Below are 20,137 nucleotides of genomic sequence, written 5' to 3'. Positions count from 1 at the left end.
AGTATATGGTGCATTCACTGTGTCTTACGTACAAACAAAAGGCGTTTCTTATCACATATCTGTGTACAAACTGCCAAAACAACTTGCAATTGCAAATACTGACTGTCTGTAACTATAAAGGTTAAGCAATTTGTGATGCAACATGGCTCTTTGTGTTTACGACTGGGTGGATTAGCTCATTCCAAGCTGAATGAATGTGAATGGACTGTTCCCGTGGCCTCTTGGGGCTTTGGGTTTGACTGCTTGAGGGGAATGGGTGGAGGTGTTGCAAAACAAGGTGACAGAGCTGGTTTTAGGAGAAAAGCTAAAATCTCTTACATTGAAGAGCTTTAATAATTCTGAAGATATCATAAAAACAACATCACCATTTTGTTATTAGTCTTATTATAGAAGATTATCAAACAAGCAATAAAGTGAGGAAATTAAAATTAAAATGGATTTATTCAGTCTACAAATAATCACACAAACAATTAAGCAATGGAAAAACAAACATGGCATTACATATATTTTGTGTTTGTGTTACACATTTTCATCACCTCATAACTGCAATACATTGATTTTTACATGAGTTTGTTTTTTAAACACACAAATTCCTCTCAAGTCATATTTATTTTATCTTATTTTAAACACCTTTTGGATCATTCAGGTATTTATTTACTTATATCTGATTTTATTCATGATTTGTATAGTTTAAAATATACTGAGTACCTGTTTTTAGTCTCTTTTTAGAGCCTGTATAGCCTTTAATAAACAGTGGATTAGTTGGTTCTTGTTAAGTAGTTCTGTGTAACTCTTTCTTTTAAAATATAAAAATTGGATTTGTCTTTGTTTTATATAGAGGGCTGTAGCTATCATTGTCACTGAGGTTAAGTTGTCAGTATTTTGAGAATTTGAAAGAGTTTACATTCTATAGTTGCACACAAATTACACATGAAGGTTGTTTCTTATATATTTTTAAAACATGAATCCTTGAATTGGACTATTTGTAGGTTAAAAATTAAAAAAAAAAGGAAATATAATTAAGGGATTATAATTATAACCTGGGAGTTTGGAGAAGCCTTTGAAACTGCACTACAGAAAATATAACAAGATAATTAATAACTATTAATCAATTAATAAAATTAGAGAAAAACGTTATTATTTATTTATTGATAATCAGACAGGCTTCTTCAAGTAGGAAATCAAATTTTCAGTGGTGGCAATGGCTGAATTTGGTGACTTCATGACTACATGACTTCAGTATCAGTTTCTAAAATCCTGGCACAGTTACACCACTGATACATGTATGTATACACTCAGTCGCACAATATAAATAATATGCTACGGAAGATGATTAGGGCCACATGTGAAAAATGTATTTGAGTTCTGAGATTAAAGTCAGAATTCAGACCATATTCTCAGAACTCAAATACATTTTTCACATGTGGCCCTAATCCTCTTTCAGTAAGTATAAAGTGTATTAAGCCTAATTAAAGACATCCTTTTTTCTTTGACTGGTTTCCAGAATAATTTATCATCTACTTATCACTCCCAAAAATTCCAGATATTCCTTAAAGGATCAGTGTGCAGAATTTAGTGGCATCTAGTGATGAGGTTGCGGATTGCAGACAACTCAATACATCTCCCCTCCCCTTCCAACATGTAGAACCTATGGTGGCTGTGAAACTCACGAAAAACACAAAAGGCCCTCTTTAGAGCCAGTGTTTGTTTTGTCCGTTCTGGGCTACTGTACAAACATGTCGGCCTCCATTTAAGAGGACCCGCTCCCTATGTAGATACAAAAGGCTCATTCTAAGGCAACAAAAACACAACAATTCTTAATTCCAGGTGATTATACGCTAATTAAAACATACTTAAGAATATTATATTCCATTTCTGCCAAGTCTGTTCCACTAGATGCCACGAAATCTTACACACAGACCCTTTAAATTTGAATATAAGACACTAAAAACTGAGTAAAGGGTAGACAGCATTGTGAGCAGAGGATTATTTTGATGATTTTTAGTAGCTGTCTTTTATCATAGACCTGCACAGCTGCTGATAGGGCAGTTTTATCTGCCACCGACGGACACATATGTGCTGAAAGAGTTAACCCCTCCTCCCTCAGCCTCCCTGCAGAGAGAAATAGGCGGAGTTTGGGTTCACACATAGTTTTTGTAAGAAGAGGGCAGCGAGTGTGTGTGTGTCATAATGTGTGTGTGTCAGGGAGAAAGAGAGAGAGACAGAGAGAGAGAGAGAGAGGGAGCCAGACATGGATACGAGACCAGGCTTGAGTTGTAAACTGCCCCTGAATTGAAGAAGTGCAGCTTCAAATTGACCACAAACACGGGATTATTATGCCCAGCGCCAACGTGTCCGTGCGAAGTTTATCTGAAGTGGAGAAATACCTCAGCAGCCGGATGGTGAGTGGGTCATGTGAGTGTGTTTTGCGGTATTGTGTCATAAAACGGCAGGTCCCGTACTGTACCAGCGTTACATTGTTGTCTGTTGATCTCCACGTCATGTGAAACCAGCAGCAGCTGCGCCGCCTGAAAGCTGCATATTTCTCCTGACAAAGAGCTTCAGTAAGCCTGTGAAACATTTGGGCAAACAACATCGAAACTGTGCGTTTCTGAAAGGAGATGTAGCACTGGTACACAGGTGTCTATAAGTATGTCTATAAACTCAGCACTGTACTGAGTGCCGCAGGCAAAATCCTAGTCTGGACAGTTTTTTTGGGACATATTTCACGATATCCAAGCGGGACAGATATATGGGATGAATATTATGTTATAGTTTGAAATTGAAAGAAAGCTTGGGAAGGTTGAAATACAGTGTTTGAAAGCTTGAAATCTATATAAAAAAGGTTTTGCAAGATTGTAAGCTAAGTTTTCAAGGCTTGGATAATGTTTTGATAGGCTGAAAAAATTCAAATGTCTGCAAACATCATTTTGTATTTGAGTTTTCCTTCTTCACAAATGCAGCATTTTTAAAAAAAATTTTTGCACTGGTGCACATATAATGGGGAAAAAAGTTTTGAAATGTTGAAACTTGGGTTTCAAACAGGTAAATCTTTATTTTGAAACTTTATTGCAGACTGTTCTTTCAGAGCTGAGTTTACAACACCCACTTTTCACAGTTCTGCCCGCACAGTTGCAAGCTTGTGAATCACGTGATTTCTGGCAGCGTTGTCTTGCAGCTCTGGTCTGAAATAGTGGTTTGATACCATTGATGTATGAAGAAAACTAGGTACAGCTTTGGAGGCCGGGCTCTGTTCATTCCTTTGAAAGTTGCTCAGTAGCTCATGAAGCCAAAAAAAGCCACTTCCCGCTGTAAAGAAATTTTCCGGATTTCTGCATACTGCGTATTTTAGATGGGCCCAGTGCACTAAAAGAACATGCTCAGTAGAGAGTCCCGCTGGCTGAGCTGGCTAACTTCCAGTTTAGCCCTCCAGCTAACTTGAATGGGGATAAAACAAGTAAATTGTGTGGCTCTTCTAGACTTTCCACATGTTATCGGTTTGAATGGATCAAATTCTGAAAGTGAAACAAGTCATTTTGCAGGGGTCGTAACGCTCAAAAAAATATATCCACCATTTTACAGTTGCTCCTTTTCCCACGCTTATGTGCGGGAAAAATGCTTTTCGGACCAGTGTGCTTCCCGTGATGGATCTGAAAGTTGTAATTACATGGTTTGGCCACTAGGTCAAATTAGCTTCAAAGCCCGGCGCCATCCTGGTGGCTTGGTGGATACCTGACCTGAGCCCGATGGACGGGTCCTGACAGGTCGGGCCAGATTTGGACAAAAATTTGGAAACGATGTTTGGGTTTGGGTCAGGTTTGGTCACATCGGTTGGGCTAGCCTACTTGACGTGGTGCTAAATTCATTTTAGTGAAAATATGGCGTAAAAATGGGCTACTTCTTGTTCAGTGCTGGGGTTTGTTACAGTATTTATGTGACAACACATGAGTGCAACACATAGGCTGTAACCATGGTAACAACAATTGCGTGACAGGGTAACAGAAACTCAGTGCTTCAGTTTAAATTAACTGTGTCGGGCTTGGGTCGGGTTCAGACATAAATAATAGAACGCCTGTCAGGTTCGGTTCGGGTTTGGACAGAAATATGTGGCTCGAGCTGCACTCCAGTCCTGTTCGTGTATCCTGTGCGCATCAGTCATTGGCGGAGCAATCTGTCAATCCCACTTAACCCGGTAAACACAACATGTGATTGGACGGCACTTCAGCAGAGAGCAAACAATAGGTTAAGAGCAAATGTTTCAAGCTATTTCAAGCTTTCAAAGTTTTTTTTTTTCAGTTTCGAAATATGACATGATATTCATCCAACACAATTGCCTTTCTGTGCAGCGTTAAATTGAAACACACCATTATCTTCATGATTATCTAAAGGTTGTTTCATGTTGTTTCAGCTCTAATCGAAATTAGATGAGCATGCATTTTTGTCTCTTGTTGGGCCAACTCACACTTATTTGGTGTCACTGTTATACAGATATAGACCAGTGACCAAGACAAATAAAAAGCCTGTAATAGAGTCACGTAATAAATACTAAGACTTCTGAATTGAATCTGGTGATATAGATGAGTATTGATTCAACTGTAAGGTGTTTTTCATGCTGTAGCTTGTTGTGGTGTTGTTTTGGATTTGCAGGTTTTCCTAATATTTTTCCTCCTCCAACCACTTTACTTTCAATATAGTACAGCCCAATACAACAACAGTACAAAGTACAGATTGATAATGAGTCACAGAGGTGAGGTCATGTAAAAACAACTAAAGTCTAAACAGAAACTGAAAATCTTGAGTAAGCTATTTACATCAGAGCTGTTGTGTTGCTTTCCATCTTACAGGTGTTTCTGTTTTTCTGGTCACTCAATGACTCAATACCTGACCCAGTTTTCCAAGAGTAAATTTAAACGCTTACTTGACTCCACCTTATCTGAGATGTAGTGGAGGTTACACACTTAACCAAACACTGACTGAGAAGGATATACAGTATCATAGCATGCAGTGTTACATTTACTGTACATAAATAAAAAATAATTGTTATTGTTGTTATTTTCTGGGCAAAAAAGCCAAAACATTTCCTGGTACCAGCTTTTCCAGGGTTGGCATTTGCAGGATTTCTTATAATTTCTGTCATATATGATAGTTTACTGAATATCTTTGGGTTTTGGACTGTTTGTTGGACAAAACAAGACATTTGAAGATGTCCCCTTGGGCTTTTAACAATTTTGGGCATTTTATTGACCAAGCGACTAATCAATCAAGCGAATAATTGGCACAATAATCAATAATACTTCACAATTGCAGCCCTACATAATATATTGAACATAATATTCAAATGCATTGCACATATCCCTTTCAGAATAATGTACCTCACAATCAAGTAATAAATAATGTAAATGTAAATAAATGTAGTAATTATGTAGTCAATTCAAGTTGGTCAGTTCGAATCATAAAGCCCAGAAGGACAAATTGGCCTCAAAGGGCTGTAACACCCTTTATCCTTTCAATTCAAAAAAACTAAAAAAAGCTTTAGCTTATCGCAGTTGTAGTCATTGCCCGAACAGATGGTACTAACAATTTCGGGGAAAACCATTCAACTGTCTAATGTTAATGAATGATATGTTCAGAAATCCCCGCATGTTTGTGACAGATCAGCCCGAGTATGCATTTAAAGCCAGGTGCTTTCACACAGTGACACTGAGGAGAGGAATGCGCTCTCTCGAGTGTGAGTCTTGTGCAACCAGAAAGTCAGTTGAGTATCATGCAGCAGCAAGTTTCTCTTGTATATTTATGAGTCTTCAGACCTACCAGTCAGTCAACTTTAGAAACGATTACAGCGAGGAAAACCTCTTTCAGTGTTCATATGGGGGCACCTGACTGTTGTTTTAAGACAGATTTGAAAAATTGTGAACCTATCCTGTAACATTTATATTCACCCACTAATGGCGTCATGCATCTTTAAGGGAACTGCTGCCCTGTGAACAACAATACTAACACTTATAAATTTATGAAATGAAACTTCAATTAAACTTCCCTCTAGAGCAGAGCTTTGATTTGAGGCAGCTTCTCAAATAAGCAATTAGTCGGTTGTGGTATAACCACCAACGTAATATAATGGAACAACATATCTGACTATTTTGCTGGTTTATTATCACGGGGCGGCACGATTACGCATTTCCTCCTTTTGTTTTCTGCAAATGGCATTCCAATTTTGTTCCTCAAAAAGTCCTTGTGCAGCAAATGTAGTGGGTTAGAGGCCATAGATGATGCAACACTTCAGTTTGAGTGGCTAGTTTCCGCAACCCTTACTGGATGGTGGCTCTGTAGAGATCTGCGTGTTTGTCCTTACATGAACCCTTACACAACAAGGCAAACATGTTCGCTGTCACATCAGTATAATTAGCAGCCTTTTAATTATGTTATGTTATGAATCATTAAATGGCAATTTTCTCGTTCTCTCTCTTTTTTGGGGTCTATTATGTTTTTCATGGTTAATGAGCTGCTTGACTCTTTACCTACCCTGCTACATCACCGCCTCTATTCACTCCCTCGCTTTGAATCAGTATGTTGAATATAGCAGCATATTTATCTTAATTGAATCCCATTCAATACGCTCTCAGTCCACGGGGGCAAGAAAACGCTGGGAGTGTTAATGGGCTATTGATTTAGTCTTGGACCAGCTTGTCTATGAGATAATAGCGATTACGTCTTAAGCAATTCATTCCACTGACCTCCCGGGGATTAGTCATTCAGGAAACTTAAGACTTCAAACTCTTTTGCTAGTTTTTCTTTCTGCTTTATGCTGATGAGCTGTACTGTTTGGCCTCTATAGAAAGGCTTTGCAATCAAACTGTGGCCAGCTGTGGGATGCAGTTGAGAAAAGGAGGAGGAGATGTTGGGTCAGCTTTCTGACCACAATCAAAGATGTGCTCCCTGTCGCTCTCTCTCTTTCTCTCTCTCTCTCTCTCTCTGATTTTCTTCCCGTTTCCCTGTGTGAGCCCTGAGCGGGAGAGTGTCTGTATCCATGAGGATCAGTTGGAGGGAATACCAATAAGCACTGCAGGCTTCTTCCCCTCTGTGGTTCTGTTCTCTGCTGAAGGGACGGTTTTGTTCCATCTCAATGAGTGTGCCAGCAATGTTGCCCTGTGTGTGTTTATTTGGGGGTGCACAGAGGCAAAAACACGCCCCACCCCCCACAACAGACACACACACACACACACACATAGCCTCATCGTTTTGATCCGATTTCTTCAGATCACTGCAGACACCTGTGCTTGTATTTGCATATGTCTCTGCCCCTGTTTTCAACCTGACCCTACATCATGAACTGATGTTAATCAGCAGATTACAGCTGCATTTGTGTGCACTTACAAACATTACCTCCTCGCAACGGGGACAGTGCCTTCCTGTTTGCGTAAGTAAATGTCTTTGGTTTTTGTAATGTCCCCCTAATAGGGTGGGACAGTGAGTTTTTGTGCTTCCTGCTAATCTGAACCAATATTTATTCCACTAATACTGCTCAGTATTTAGTTCACACCCTGTGCACACACACACAATTTTAAATAATTTGTGTTTTTTTTTTCACCTCACTCCAGTTCAGGACATTCATGCTGAATTGCTGCTTTGCCTGTTTTCTTTTGGTGCTGCAGTGGGCATATAAGCGGAGGGTCTTTTTTTGCATGGAAAAAGTGAATCACTAACTAAGATCATTGATCCAAGAATGAGCACACTGCAGTGCAAGATGAGCAGCATCTGCAGTTTCTGTCGGCTCCCCTAACTTTGCCTCTAAAATGTAGCTACAATTTTGGACGGATTTCTCAAACATAACAAACACAGAGCTCTCCCTTGTTGGGTTAAGATTGAGGCTAATGCCGTTGGATCTTGATATTATGCTGTCTCGGCAGGGTCAGATCATATTAAATGGGTCACGGTGTTGGACAGACGCTGTGTGCTATGTAGGGCGGCGTGGGGGACAGGGGGCTCTTACAGCGATGAGGTGTGAGGGAGGCACTCTTGGGCCACAAAGGCGTCCTGTAGATCCTGTCAGTGGAGATGACAATGTGTGCCGAACTGTGTTTGGGAGCATCCTCCCTTTGTTCTTTTCTTATCCTCTTATCTGTTTCAGTTTCACTAGCACGCTCAGTTTTGTCTCCCACTTTCTGTCTGTCTCCCTTCTTCTGCTCTACTGACACACTAACATCAATGAGTGAGTCAAACAACAGTGGGCGTATGACTGCGTGATATCCTGGCTTGTTAATTTCAAAGATAACAGTTTGAGTAGTTAAATGTGAGAAGACTCTCAAGAGGGTTTTCTCACATTGATAGACCAGATTTTTATTTTATGGTTAGAAAGATATGGGCCACACACAGCCCGACTTTTAAATCCCAAAGTATTACAGCGAGTGAACACAGTTAGCAGTGCTCAAGGACACCCAGACAGGTCACCTGGCTGTTGATGGAAACACCATCTCATCAAACTCTCGCCTTGTCTGGCTTTTCAGTTAGAAACAGTCCACCTAACCGTCAGACTTTCCTGCTGCCATCTGCTGTGTTGTAGCCGCCTTTTTAGTTACTTGATTTTCACTCCCTCTGACATCTCCAGTATCCCCAAAGACCTTCAATCCTTGCCCTGTTTCACCCCACCTACCTCAACAACCCCTGGAGAGTGCCCACTTAAGTGTTTGGGAGAAATGGAGTGAAAAGTAGGGCAGCTCCTTAGCAGATTTTCATCATCATGAGGCTAATTCATTTAGTGGAGCCACTCATCCAGAGAGACCCTCAGATTGTTCCAGCAGTTAATCAGCGTGGGTAGAAATCTTGAGTAGCAGCAGCGGTGGAAACAGGCTTATTAAAATTGAAATGGTCCAATTTTTCGGAGAATTTCTTATCAGGGAATAGCCAGATTTCATACTTGTTTTTGGGGTTCTATAGAGTGTGTAAGACATCTGTGTCGTGTTATAGTGTTATTTGAGCTGCTCTCATGAATCAGGGCCCATCCTTCCAAAAGACGTCTTGTTTTTAGACGAGGAAGTTTACGCCTTTTTCCAGCTGTGTAATACAATTCTTGGCTGGACATCTACTACTCCAGGTGCATCAGTGCGAATATGGAAGTTACATCGATACTCTTTCAAACATCCCCCACTCCTGTGAAGGTCTTGTTTTTGCTGCAGGCCTCAACAGAGATGGATCAATAGAAGCAAAATCAGTATTTGATCTATTTTACGCTCATCTGTATCTGTGATATCACAGCACCTTGAAGCAATAAACTTAAACACCACTGTGCTCCATGTTTGACCTCTAATGCTTCAGAGGAGAATACTGAGCATTTCAAAGTTGAGGCCGGTGGTGGGAGAGTGCCTGAGGAGCTAGCTTAGTTCCAGTACTTCAGAAATAGCATGCAGTCTTGCTGAACAGGCAGCTCTTTGTGCTTGTTGTTTGAAAACTAAAAAGACTGAGTAATATGAGCAACCTACACTCCAGCCTGCCCTATGCTTCCTCTTGAACAATGAGGATATTAGTCTCTTTTGTATGACAAACAGGTTTGACAAAGGAGCAGCTTATGTCTGATCTCGATTGTCTTGACAAAAGATATTGCCGACACTCTGGAAGGAGCAGGGTTGCGATTGGGCGCAGGGCTCCTCAGCTTATACGTCAGGCCAGTGAATCCATATGCAGCAGCTTGGCCGTTAGAGCGCAGTCCTGGACAGAGCAGAGGTAGGACATGACAAAGTGCGCTTTTTTCTCTGCAGAGAAAGAGTCCTTGTTCAAGAAGGACAGATGCCAGAGAGGGGGAGAGAGTGGGATGAGGACAGAGGCTGAAATACCCCAGGCATGCTTGTAGAAAGAAGCGTGGAGTTATCTGGTAACATGCAACACATAACTAAGCATATATTATGTATGTAAAGCATAATTATAGTCACATGGGGATTAGACGCCACAGTTTTTCTTCACAGTACGGAGCAGTTTCTGTGGTGCACATTATGGTGAAACCAGGTTGTAGTCACACTGTAAATGGAGATGTCAGAGATTATATGCCAAGTTCTTGCTCACCGTGTCACTCTCAAAAACAAGTTTTGCTGGTTGATTGAGTGTGAGGTTATAGTATTGACAGCAAGTAAATGGGAAGGTTTATGTGTAATGGATTACTTAAACTCAATTGAACTGAGAGAGCAATATTCCTGATGAATGTGTGCCTTTTTTGTTTCAGTCAGAGCATCTGCTAAGTTGCTTAGTGTGTGTTTTGTCTAGCCACATTTAATCACCTATTGGTAAACCCTCTCTCGTGTTCCACCTGACAGTCATGTGTCACAGAGTGTCATTGTGTGGTGAGCTCTAGATGTATTAGTCAGTTTTAAAGGTACTTAGCTTGCAATATGTAACCACTCTGTGGTGTTGTGGCAATGCTAAGCAGCACTGAGCGCTTAAGTCTTCTTGAGTTAGTCATGATCAGTTTATTTTGCTTGAAACTAGCAGTGTTACGTTTGTTAAGGATTAGTGCAGCTTTGTACAGCCCTCAGTGCTTGTTGTACAACACTTTGTATTAGGCTTTATCAGCTTACACCTCCTGTCATTATACGGGTGTGCTGTGATCAACTTGCAAGATTCCGTGGCTTGTTGGGTCACTGTTAGATACAGCGCCCTATCACACGAAGTGACACTTTGATTCTAAAAATGCTGATCGAAAATTAATTAAATCATGTCTTAGGTGCTTTTCTCAGTTTCCTCTTCAGGTTTCGAGTCAATTATATATATTCAGTTTCGCTTCCTCAAATCTTCAGCAGAGAAGAAGTTCTGTGCTCGACAGTGAGCTATTGACACATCAGACAAAAACTGACCGTAATGTTGAGCTTTTATGAGGAAAATGGTAATTTACTGTAAAACAGGGGACAGTGTCTGGCAAAGGGATTTCCTGAGCCTTGTGGCCTTGTGTGACATCATCACTGACCTACATTAGATGTGCACGCTCCATTTATTTCACACACATTAATAGCTGTTATCTGAATTTTGTCATCTGTGTGCTATACTGTAGATAAACAGGATTATATTCTGGCTGATAAAACCTAACAGATGTGCCAAATGAGAGCATTGCACACACACCCAGATGGTCTCACAGTGTCAATAACAGAAAAGCAGAATAGAGCAGAGGCTGGAACTCATTACAAGGAGATACAGTATATGAAGAGCAAATTAGGCATAAATAAAAATGAAAGCAAATATATATTTTTTCACAATCTGCATATTAGGTCATCACCTAACATTTTACCCAGCAGCCGCTTTCTAGATACATGAGGAAGCACTGATACCAGTAGACACAACTACAGTCCAAGGGGGGCTTAACAACACCAGTGGATCAAGTTTAAAAAAAACAAATTTTAACCCAATTATCAAAACTAATGGTTTGAAAATGAAAGCAAACGGTTTGTTGTAAATGTCCATGGTACTGCAGAGTTACTTACTTTGCCCAAATGTCTGTAGTTGTGCAAATATGCAGTTTTGCAGTGCAATTGATTGGAATAGAGAGTTAAGGGTTCTCACTTTCATTTTACCTTCAATGAAGTGGTTTAGATTGGCCATCCTGTTTTTCTATAAAGAAACTAGTGAATAAAATACTGTATTAGCCTTGAGAAATGATATTCAAAACAAGAAAATTAGGCCCAGTGTGAAAAAGGATCAAAATTCCCTTTTAAGCTCATATTTGTAATGCATGGATTTGGCATTGTAGGTGATTTTTTTTCTTTTCTGGATGACCAGTTCTGCTGATCAGACAAATAAAAGATAATCCTTGCAAAAGCTCCATATTGAATGGTCTATCTGATCTGTGTTTATCTTCCTTGTAGGACCGGAGTACCGAGGGCATTGGTGTGTCGATGCGCCGGGGTTCTTCAGAGAACAATCTGGATCTGGACCTGAGTGATGGAGGTCCTGGTCCTACTCCGGGCTTTGAGGTCCAGCGTAGCCGTTCTTGCTTGGACAACCTCCAGCAGAAGATACTGAAAGTCACAGAGCAGCTGAAGATTGAGCAAACTGCGCGGGACGAGAATGTAGCAGAGTACCTGAAGCTGGTGAACAGTGCGGACAAGCAGCAGGTGGGGCGCATCAAGCAGGTGTTTGAGAAGAAGAACCAGAAGTCAGCTCAAAACATCGCCCAAATGCAGAAGAAGTTGGAGCAGTATCATCGTAAGATGAAAGACAGTGAAATCCATCACAGCCCATCCCCTCACTCGTCCCATAGCAAACACAGCACCATACCCAGGGAGTCGCCCAGAGAGCTGCTGAGGGACATGACAGGCAGTGGCCGACATCCAACCATGGACAAGATCAAGACTATTGGACCAGGTGTTTCCCTCTCCCCTCCTTTCTTCTTCAGCAAGCCCAGAGAGTTTGCGAACCTCATCAGGAACAAGTTCGGCAGTGCTGACAACATCGCCCACCTCAAGACCACTCTGGACCCTTCCTCTCCGCTGCCAACTGACAGTGCAGGAAAGGGGTTGAGTAGCAGTACCTCCATGGTGGGCAAACCCAAGTATCCCAGTGATGATGAGTGCTCCTCAGGGAGTGCTTCAATTTCAGCAGACAGTAATGGGAACCCAGTGGGGGGTGGAGTGTCAGCAGGGCAGGTGCAGACTCAGGGCCAGGGCCAAGGTAAGCAGGCAGGGGGAGACGGCCAGAGCAGACTGGCTTTGAGCCTGGAGGAGGTGAGAGAGATCAAAGATGCCCAGAGCCAGCTGGAGGAGGATATGGAGGAGATGAAGGCTCAGTTCAAGAGAGACTATGGCATCATCAGCCAATCACTGCAGGAGGAGCGATACAGGTCTGTTTACAGTCTGGTTTAGAAAACATAATTTTGCTTTGTCCTCACACAATAAAGCACTGATTTCTAACATTAATATGGATTACTAATCATCTAAAATATTAAGACAACCACATTACTTACAGAGAATTAAGAGGAAAATGGTAGATGGCATGTAATTCATCACATTAGTTTCTGCCGCAGCACTTCGTCATGAACAGTACTTTCAAATCCGCCTATAAATAACAATGGCTAACTAATATTTCTGCATCACCGGCCAGGTATGAACGTTTGGAAGACCAACTGAACGACCTGACGGAGCTTCACCAAAATGAGATGACTAATCTGAAGCAGGAACTGGCCAGCATCGAGGAGAGAGTAGCCTACCAGGCTCAAGAAAGAGCCAGGGACATACAGGTATGTAGTGAATATATTATGTAGTGATGCGAGGGTTGAGTTGTACACTTTGGTTTGGCCTTGTGGTTTACATGTTGCGTCATTTGGTTGGGGTCATAAAAATGGTGGCATAACAGCATCTGGTTAAGATAGATGCGAGTAAATTTAAATGCATTATTTTAGATTTTAAAACATTTTAAGTTATTGGAAGCTAACTTTTTGTGTGACTTGCTTTAAAAGGCCGATTGATGAGAGCATTCACATACAGACGCATTAATCATCTACCTGTAGAATCACACTGACAAGGAAATAAAGGCCTCTAAATGAAAGTCTGTTCTCGTTTGACATTTATAACCATACAAATTCTTCTCTGTCCTCACATTTCTCAACTGATACATAATTAATCTTTCGGGCGAGTGTAGGTAATTGAGGATTAAAAAGTCAGCAAGTTGACCTTTAGGCACTTGGGAATCATTTAGACCCAGAAAATCTCTTCTCGTCTTTTCCAGGAAGCTCTTGAGTCGTGTCAGACGCGAGTGTCCAAGCTGGAACTCCAACAGCAGCAGCAGCAGCAGACGGTCCAGCTCGAGACCCACGACGCTCGAGTCTTGCTGGGGAAGAGCATCAACATAATGTTGGCCATCATCACCGTCATCCTGGTGTGCGTCTCTACCGCTGCCAAGTTTGCTGCTCCACTGATGAGGAGCCGGTACCATGTGGTGGCTACCTTCTTGGGAGTTTGCTTTTTGACCATATTCTGGAAGAACTGGGACCGTTTACAATATGCCATAGACAGAGTGCTGGTGCCTGCCTGAGGGTACAGAGCAGTACACACTGAAAACAACATTAACATGGACGCTGGCAGTTGTCAGGATAGGACTGTCCCAGAGGATTGGTTGTACAATCGTCTGAAGACACGATTACCATGCATTTACAGAGGTCAATGTTTTTTTTTAGAGTCAGACTGAAATGAAATTTTTTGATGATTTTTTTTTCTCTTGTCTTGAACTTGAATGTGTGTAGCTAACAATTTCATTTAACCTTAAAAATAATATTTACATAACAGTATCTTTTGTTACTTTGTCCCCAATGATTGCTATGAAATCATCACACGACATGAATAGTTAATGTACCCTTCTTAACGAGAATGAGGAAGGGTGAAAAGAAGTGCATTTTCACTGTCGACACCATGGGACTCAGCCTTTTCCACAGCTTTCGGGAAAATAATCCGTTGATGAAGTAAAATTTGGCGTTTCCTCATTTTGCTTCAGCCTGACTTTAACATCTCTCAAACTGTTGCGAGCATGCATACGCAAACAAAACCTCAAACTTGGTATCTTGTTGGCCACAGCTATGAAGTGCTAATGTCAGCCTTGAAGGAATAGTTTGACATTTTGGGAAATACACCTATTTGCTTAATTGCTAACAGTTAGATGAAAATATCAATTCTGCTCTTACGTCTTTATGGTAAATATGAAGCCTACTGCCAGCAGCCAGTTAGCATATCTTATCATGAAGACTGGAAAGAGCCTGACTCTGTCCAAACCTCTGAAGTTCATTAATTAACATGTTTTTTCTTGCTTGTTTACTCTGTAGAAAAACCAAAGTGTATTAACTCCCTTGTAAATCCACAACCTGTCTTTTTTTTTTTTTTTTTTAGAGCTTTAGAGGTGCTTGTGGGCAAATTTTGTTTACCTTTTAACAGAACCAAGCTAGCTGTTTCTTCCTGTTCCCATTCTATATGCTAAGCTAAGCTAACCGGCTGCGGGCAGAAGCTTCATCTTTACTTTACAGACATGAGTTATCTCAATCTTCTGTAATTCTCAGCAAGAAAGTAAATAAGTGTATTTCCAAAAAAACTCTTCTTCCAAACTCTTCCTTTTTAAATGAAGAATCTACAGACTAGAGCACAGAGGCATCCTGTTTTTTTATGTTTAGTTTCTTTATTCCTTATGCCTTGTCTGCCCTGTGTGGTCAGTCATCTCTTAAAGTTGCTTTGTTTACTGTTCCTGATGTTTAAAGTGCAATATATTTGATTTCTAAGAGCACTGTTTTTAAAATGATTCTTTTAGGAGTGAGCGTTTTGTGTCAGTGTTTTTGGAGGAGTGACAGGGTGTTGGTGCTGGGGGGCGGGTAAGGAAGTGTCATTAATGTTGGCATGAGAGATCCATAACCACTGAAGCCACTGCTGGGCTCTGATAAGACCAGCTGTCTCCTCTCTCAAGGGCCAAAAATCAATCCGACTGCATTACCGTGCTGGTAGTGTGGTAATATCAACACGAGCCACTCTCCAGAGCAGGCACACATGCGCACACGCCGAAAAAACACAAAAACAGAGTCAGTAACTTGGCTCTCGTCATGTCTTACGGGGTTTGCCCAGTTTGATGTTTGCGTTTTACTAATAATGTGATTGAGAGGCGATGGTTTATACTGTGATACAAGGCCTTTTTCTGAGGAAAAATGCAATTCCTTTTATTTTTTATTTTTAGGAAGCAACAAACAGCCTTCAGTACTCCTATGAAGACAGGAGCACATGACAGGCTCTAAATGATGAACTACGAGCCTATTTTTTGGACTGACTAATGTGTTATTTTATGTTTGTCTTGCGAACAATGCCCGTGAGCATATCATGTGAAGATATGGACCACTTTTAATGTTTGTCTGCCATAATAACATGTCTGTGTTGATGTTTGTTGTCGTCTGTCTGTTGTTCTACTGACTATCATATTTTTTTTGTTCCTGGTTTGACATATTTGAGGAAGTTTTACCTTCAGAACTACAAATCTGGTTTACATTCTCTTTTCACCTCTGATGCACTATGTGATCAATCAGTTATATTTTCATGCATTACGTGCCTTTGTCTGACAATTTCTGTTAAATTAAACAAATCTTTTTAATCAACTTGTGACTCATGCTTGGACTTGGAGGGAATTGAGTAGATGGGAGGTTATTGTTTTAAAAAAATAACCTACTTACATTCATGGATGTACCAGCACACTCTTCATTAAAAAAACTTTAAGGCATTATTCTCTCCATTTCTGTTTGGGCCCTCTGCACCATAAATAGATCCATAGACATACCTAATAATAACAATAATGATGATGATGATAACAATAACAACAACAATAATAATAATAATAATGCTTCTAATAAATTACACTCTTGAATACAGCATTTTTCTCATCACTCCCTCACCACCACTAGGGGGTGCAGGTGCTGCACTCATGCCATGACAAAGATCAAGAAAACATATTGGGATGCTGCAGCATCTTACTCAATCCTTGTGTTATCTACCAGATGTTACGTATGTTTTATATCTAAATGATTCATTCCCACTGTGTCATAATCAATACAACCACTTCCTTCAAACAGTAAGACTACTACATGACAAAAGACAGAGAAGCAAATTAATAATCAGAATCACTGTGGAAGAGTAGCGCCCTCTGCTGTTGTGTGGAATTAAGCTTTTCTCTATATTTCCATACATTACTTGAATACATAGTCCCATTGCAGCATTTTTTCTGTGCATTTCAGGAAAACGTCAAATCTGGGTCATATACTTCATACTGTAAACATGAATGTTTTCTGAAGACTGATCTATGCCTGTAACTGTGTGATGCAGCTCACATCCTGGTAGAGATGGACTCCCAGGATGCTGACCAGATGTATTCAGTTCAATTAAATTTGCTCAGCCATGCCGGCACAGTATGTGGCAGTGCAGTTCCAACAATATCAAACAGCCACAGTAATCAATAATGACACATCATGTAGCTATAATACATGTGAAGTGTCACCTTCAACATGCCACATATAGTCAACAATACAAGGGCATCAACATTACTGCTGCGAGTCACTGTAGGGAGGCAGTGGATGCACATGAGCACACATATACACACAGAAAATGGAGCTCATGCACGGTTAAACTCAGCCGCACTGCAATATGGGTCACCTGGCACAGCGGTGTGCATGGTTTAGGCTGCGTGACTAGTGCCTGCCTGCATGCCAAGCAGAGGCACAAACGCACAGTAAGATACAGGGACAGCGATGGGGATGATAGACAGATAGCTTAACTGGGGATCTCTGGCACTCACACGCTGTTCCTGTACTTTATGTGAGCTTAAATTTAAGAGTTGTGCGCACATTATTTCGATGTGTGTGTAGGAGGACCCGGTTTCATGCATTTGTGGAGCAACTAGGGCCTCTGGGGGAGAAAGAAATACTCAGATTGGTGTGAGGCAGAGACTGACTAACACACACATACACACAGCCACCCACACACACACACACACATAGGCTTAAAAATGGGGATTATGAGCTATATTTGTAGGTGTGAACAGAGAGCAATATTTTCTTTCCCAATCTCTCTCTCCTCTGTATTATGTGATCTAAAAAGTGAGTGCTTCCCTTTGATGTGAGCTCCGATCCTGTGTTTTCCATTGCGCTCTCCCTTGTGGCTCCTGGAGCTCGCTGGCCTATTCACTGGGCTCCATAATGAGCTGCTAATTATCCCAGGACCTCATCAAGTCTCTTTGGGCCTGCAGCTAAGCCTCCTCCTCACACAGGTTGGCATGGTGACCGTAGGGGATGGGACCTGCATGGAGGAGGCCACCAAAAGGACCGCCGCAGCTTCACTTCTGCTCTCTTTTGATGAGGGGGAGTGAGAGGGACACTTTTTTTCACTCCCAGAAAGACAAAGGAGAGTGGGAAGTGTGTAGATAGAATTAGCTTTAAGCATTGCATGGTCTACATATTGTGATCTTATTTTGTATGTGTATACAATTATAAATATAGGTGTGTGTGTTTATGTGTTTCAGTCACTCAGACTTCATGACCTTATATTATGGGAAAGTTCTGACCTCTCTGGCGACTTCCACACTGATTTAGACTCCTCTGGCAGAACTGGGCCCTTCCCATTTCCTGTTTATGATGTCATAACAACAGGCCATGTTCCCTTCCTCTGCTTTAGCACTATAACATAAAAATGTACTCTGCATTCAGCAGAGAGCCAATAGCCTTATACCTCAGCAGGCACAAGATCTGCAGCCCTGTGACGCTGCAGTATCTGTGACCAGAATTAGAACTTCCAGTGACGAACACAGGAACGGCCGGTAGAAAATTTCAGATTTATGGATACATTTATCATCAAGGTCTTCACATAAATCACCTCTTAAAATGCCCTAATTCAAAGGCACCTCCAATTTCCTTTAGTTGCTAAGCAACCACAGAGCGCCACAGAGATGGTTGGAGTTAAAGGCTGGCAGCTCGGTGGTGTAAAGCGGATTGTGGGGTGAATCACTATCTTTTATAGCTCTGAGGTTCTATTACATGGCCAGCTGACAATGACAATGATACACTGTCACCGGAGAGTAATTATACAGCCTGTTGATCCACAAGCAAATTATGGTAACTGAATGGCTGTAGTGGGGCTTGTGCTATTTGACCAGTGCAAATTGACCAATATAATCACTGGAGCTGATTTTTAAGATATTTAACAACCACTGGCACTTTTTACTAAGATGCTGACATTTTTGTTATTGGAGAAACAACAGTACAAACATGATGTTTAATAACATCTTAATAACAATAACATTTGACTGTCCATCAATGTCTATAAGGTGTATTTAAAGTCTACATGCCATATGTGATGTGTAATATTGGTTGGTTGGTTTATTGCTCTTTGCATGTTGTGTATGTTAACACCTACAAGTGACCATTTAGTGCACACTGCAAACAACATTTGAAAACATTATGTCTTACATACATATCCAACAACCAGTGTTACAGGTTTGCTCACAATTTATTTTAGGAATATGCATCATTTTCACCTATGAATAAAATTCTTAAAACTGCATTGAAGTAATTAAAGACAGTCCCAGCATGAATTCATGATACAGGACTTGTCATGAAGCATTATCGTTTCCGTTGATATACAGTATAGTGGGCCTTTTTCACAGCAGACATTATGACACTGGTGTGTAATAACATTAACGATGGCTCTGTATTAAAGTGTCCCAGTGAGCCAGCCTGCACAGTACCAGGACAACAAGTTTTATAGAATTCAGCCACCATTAATTATATTATTTGAACCTGTACTTTTTCTTTTTTCTGTTGTGACGTTAAGCCTGTTGTGGTTAAGTGGTGCATATTCCACAATCTGGAGAATAAATCTTTTAAGTAATTAAATCACTGTATACCAAATGACACACGGGGAACGACAGGCTACAGCTCTCAGGCCTCTGGGGCCTAGGGGCATTTGCCCACTTTCACTTTGTTCAGTTTGTAATCCAGCCTTGATCCAGCCTCCATTATGTCAGCTTTGATGTTGTTTGCCTGCTTTTTGTCTTCCTTGTTTGTTTGTTTTAATTCTTAACATCATCCTGTCTAGGAACTTTAGCCAAAAAATTGTCTTTTGGCTAAATCTGTCACATGATGGTAAGCCTGTATTAACTGATTGTTTGGCCACTTGGGTGCAGCTGTAAGCTGTAAACTGTAAATGCAACACTGACATACTGTCACCTTTACCTGAGTTAGCAAACATTTGGATATTTACACATCCAGCAGACACAGAGCAACAGATTCATTTGAAGAAGTGTTTCTGGCCACCTGATGAATGTCACTCTGCTTTTAGCTCTATTTTGGTCTCCACCAACTCCTGAGCAAACTATTCAGCTCTGTAGCTGCTAAATACTTGACTATGTTAACAAGCTAGTTGCTAACTTTGTCTGTCTGTTGTTTGATGCGGGTAGTGTACAGTGGCTTTATCAGAGCTTTTTGGCTTAAACAGCTGCTTGCTACATCTGGATGAGAGCTGTGAGAGTAAACCAAAGCAGTAAAATTCAGGCCGTAAAACCAAAACCATCAGCGGAAAGACACTAAAATGCTCCTTCGAGCTGTGGTGAACTGCAGAGTGAGGTGATAATTCTCTGTGGGTCTGCCACTATGAATAAC

The 20,137-nt window shown here is 41.0% G+C and overlaps 1 protein-coding gene across 1 annotated transcript; it reads left to right on the top strand.

The window, feature by feature from the left end:
• The first annotated feature begins 2,074 nt into the window (after positions 1 to 2,074).
• LOC122986192 (transmembrane and coiled-coil domain protein 3-like) lies at positions 2,075 to 16,090 on the top strand. The gene is made up of 4 exons (XM_044357323.1): positions 2,075 to 2,402; positions 11,841 to 12,814; positions 13,075 to 13,210; positions 13,699 to 16,090. The coding sequence occupies exons 1-4, from the start codon at positions 2,337 to 2,339 to the stop codon at positions 14,002 to 14,004; spliced, it is 1,482 nt and encodes a 493-aa protein (XP_044213258.1). The 5' UTR covers positions 2,075 to 2,336; the 3' UTR covers positions 14,005 to 16,090.
• The last annotated feature ends 4,047 nt before the right edge of the window (positions 16,091 to 20,137 follow it).

Source organism: Thunnus albacares, chromosome 7 (assembly GCF_914725855.1).
Source record: "Thunnus albacares chromosome 7, fThuAlb1.1, whole genome shotgun sequence".
Classification (NCBI taxonomy): Eukaryota; Metazoa; Chordata; class Actinopteri; order Scombriformes; family Scombridae; genus Thunnus; species Thunnus albacares.
This window is presented reverse-complemented; position numbering and strand designations above follow the sequence as displayed.

What these genes read in the sequence shown, in the direction of transcription:
- LOC122986192 (XM_044357323.1), top strand. Translation starts at nt 2,337, where the DNA reads ATGCCCAGCGCCAACGTGTCCGTGCGAAGTTTATCTGAAGTGGAGAAA. An exon ending in AATACCTCAGCAGCCGGATG is followed by an intron (nt 2,403 to 11,840) that starts GTGAGTGGGTCA and finishes TCTTCCTTGTAG; the next exon opens with GACCGGAGTACCGAGGGCAT. An exon ending in AAAGAGCCAGGGACATACAG is followed by an intron (nt 13,211 to 13,698) that starts GTATGTAGTGAA and finishes CGTCTTTTCCAG; the next exon opens with GAAGCTCTTGAGTCGTGTCA.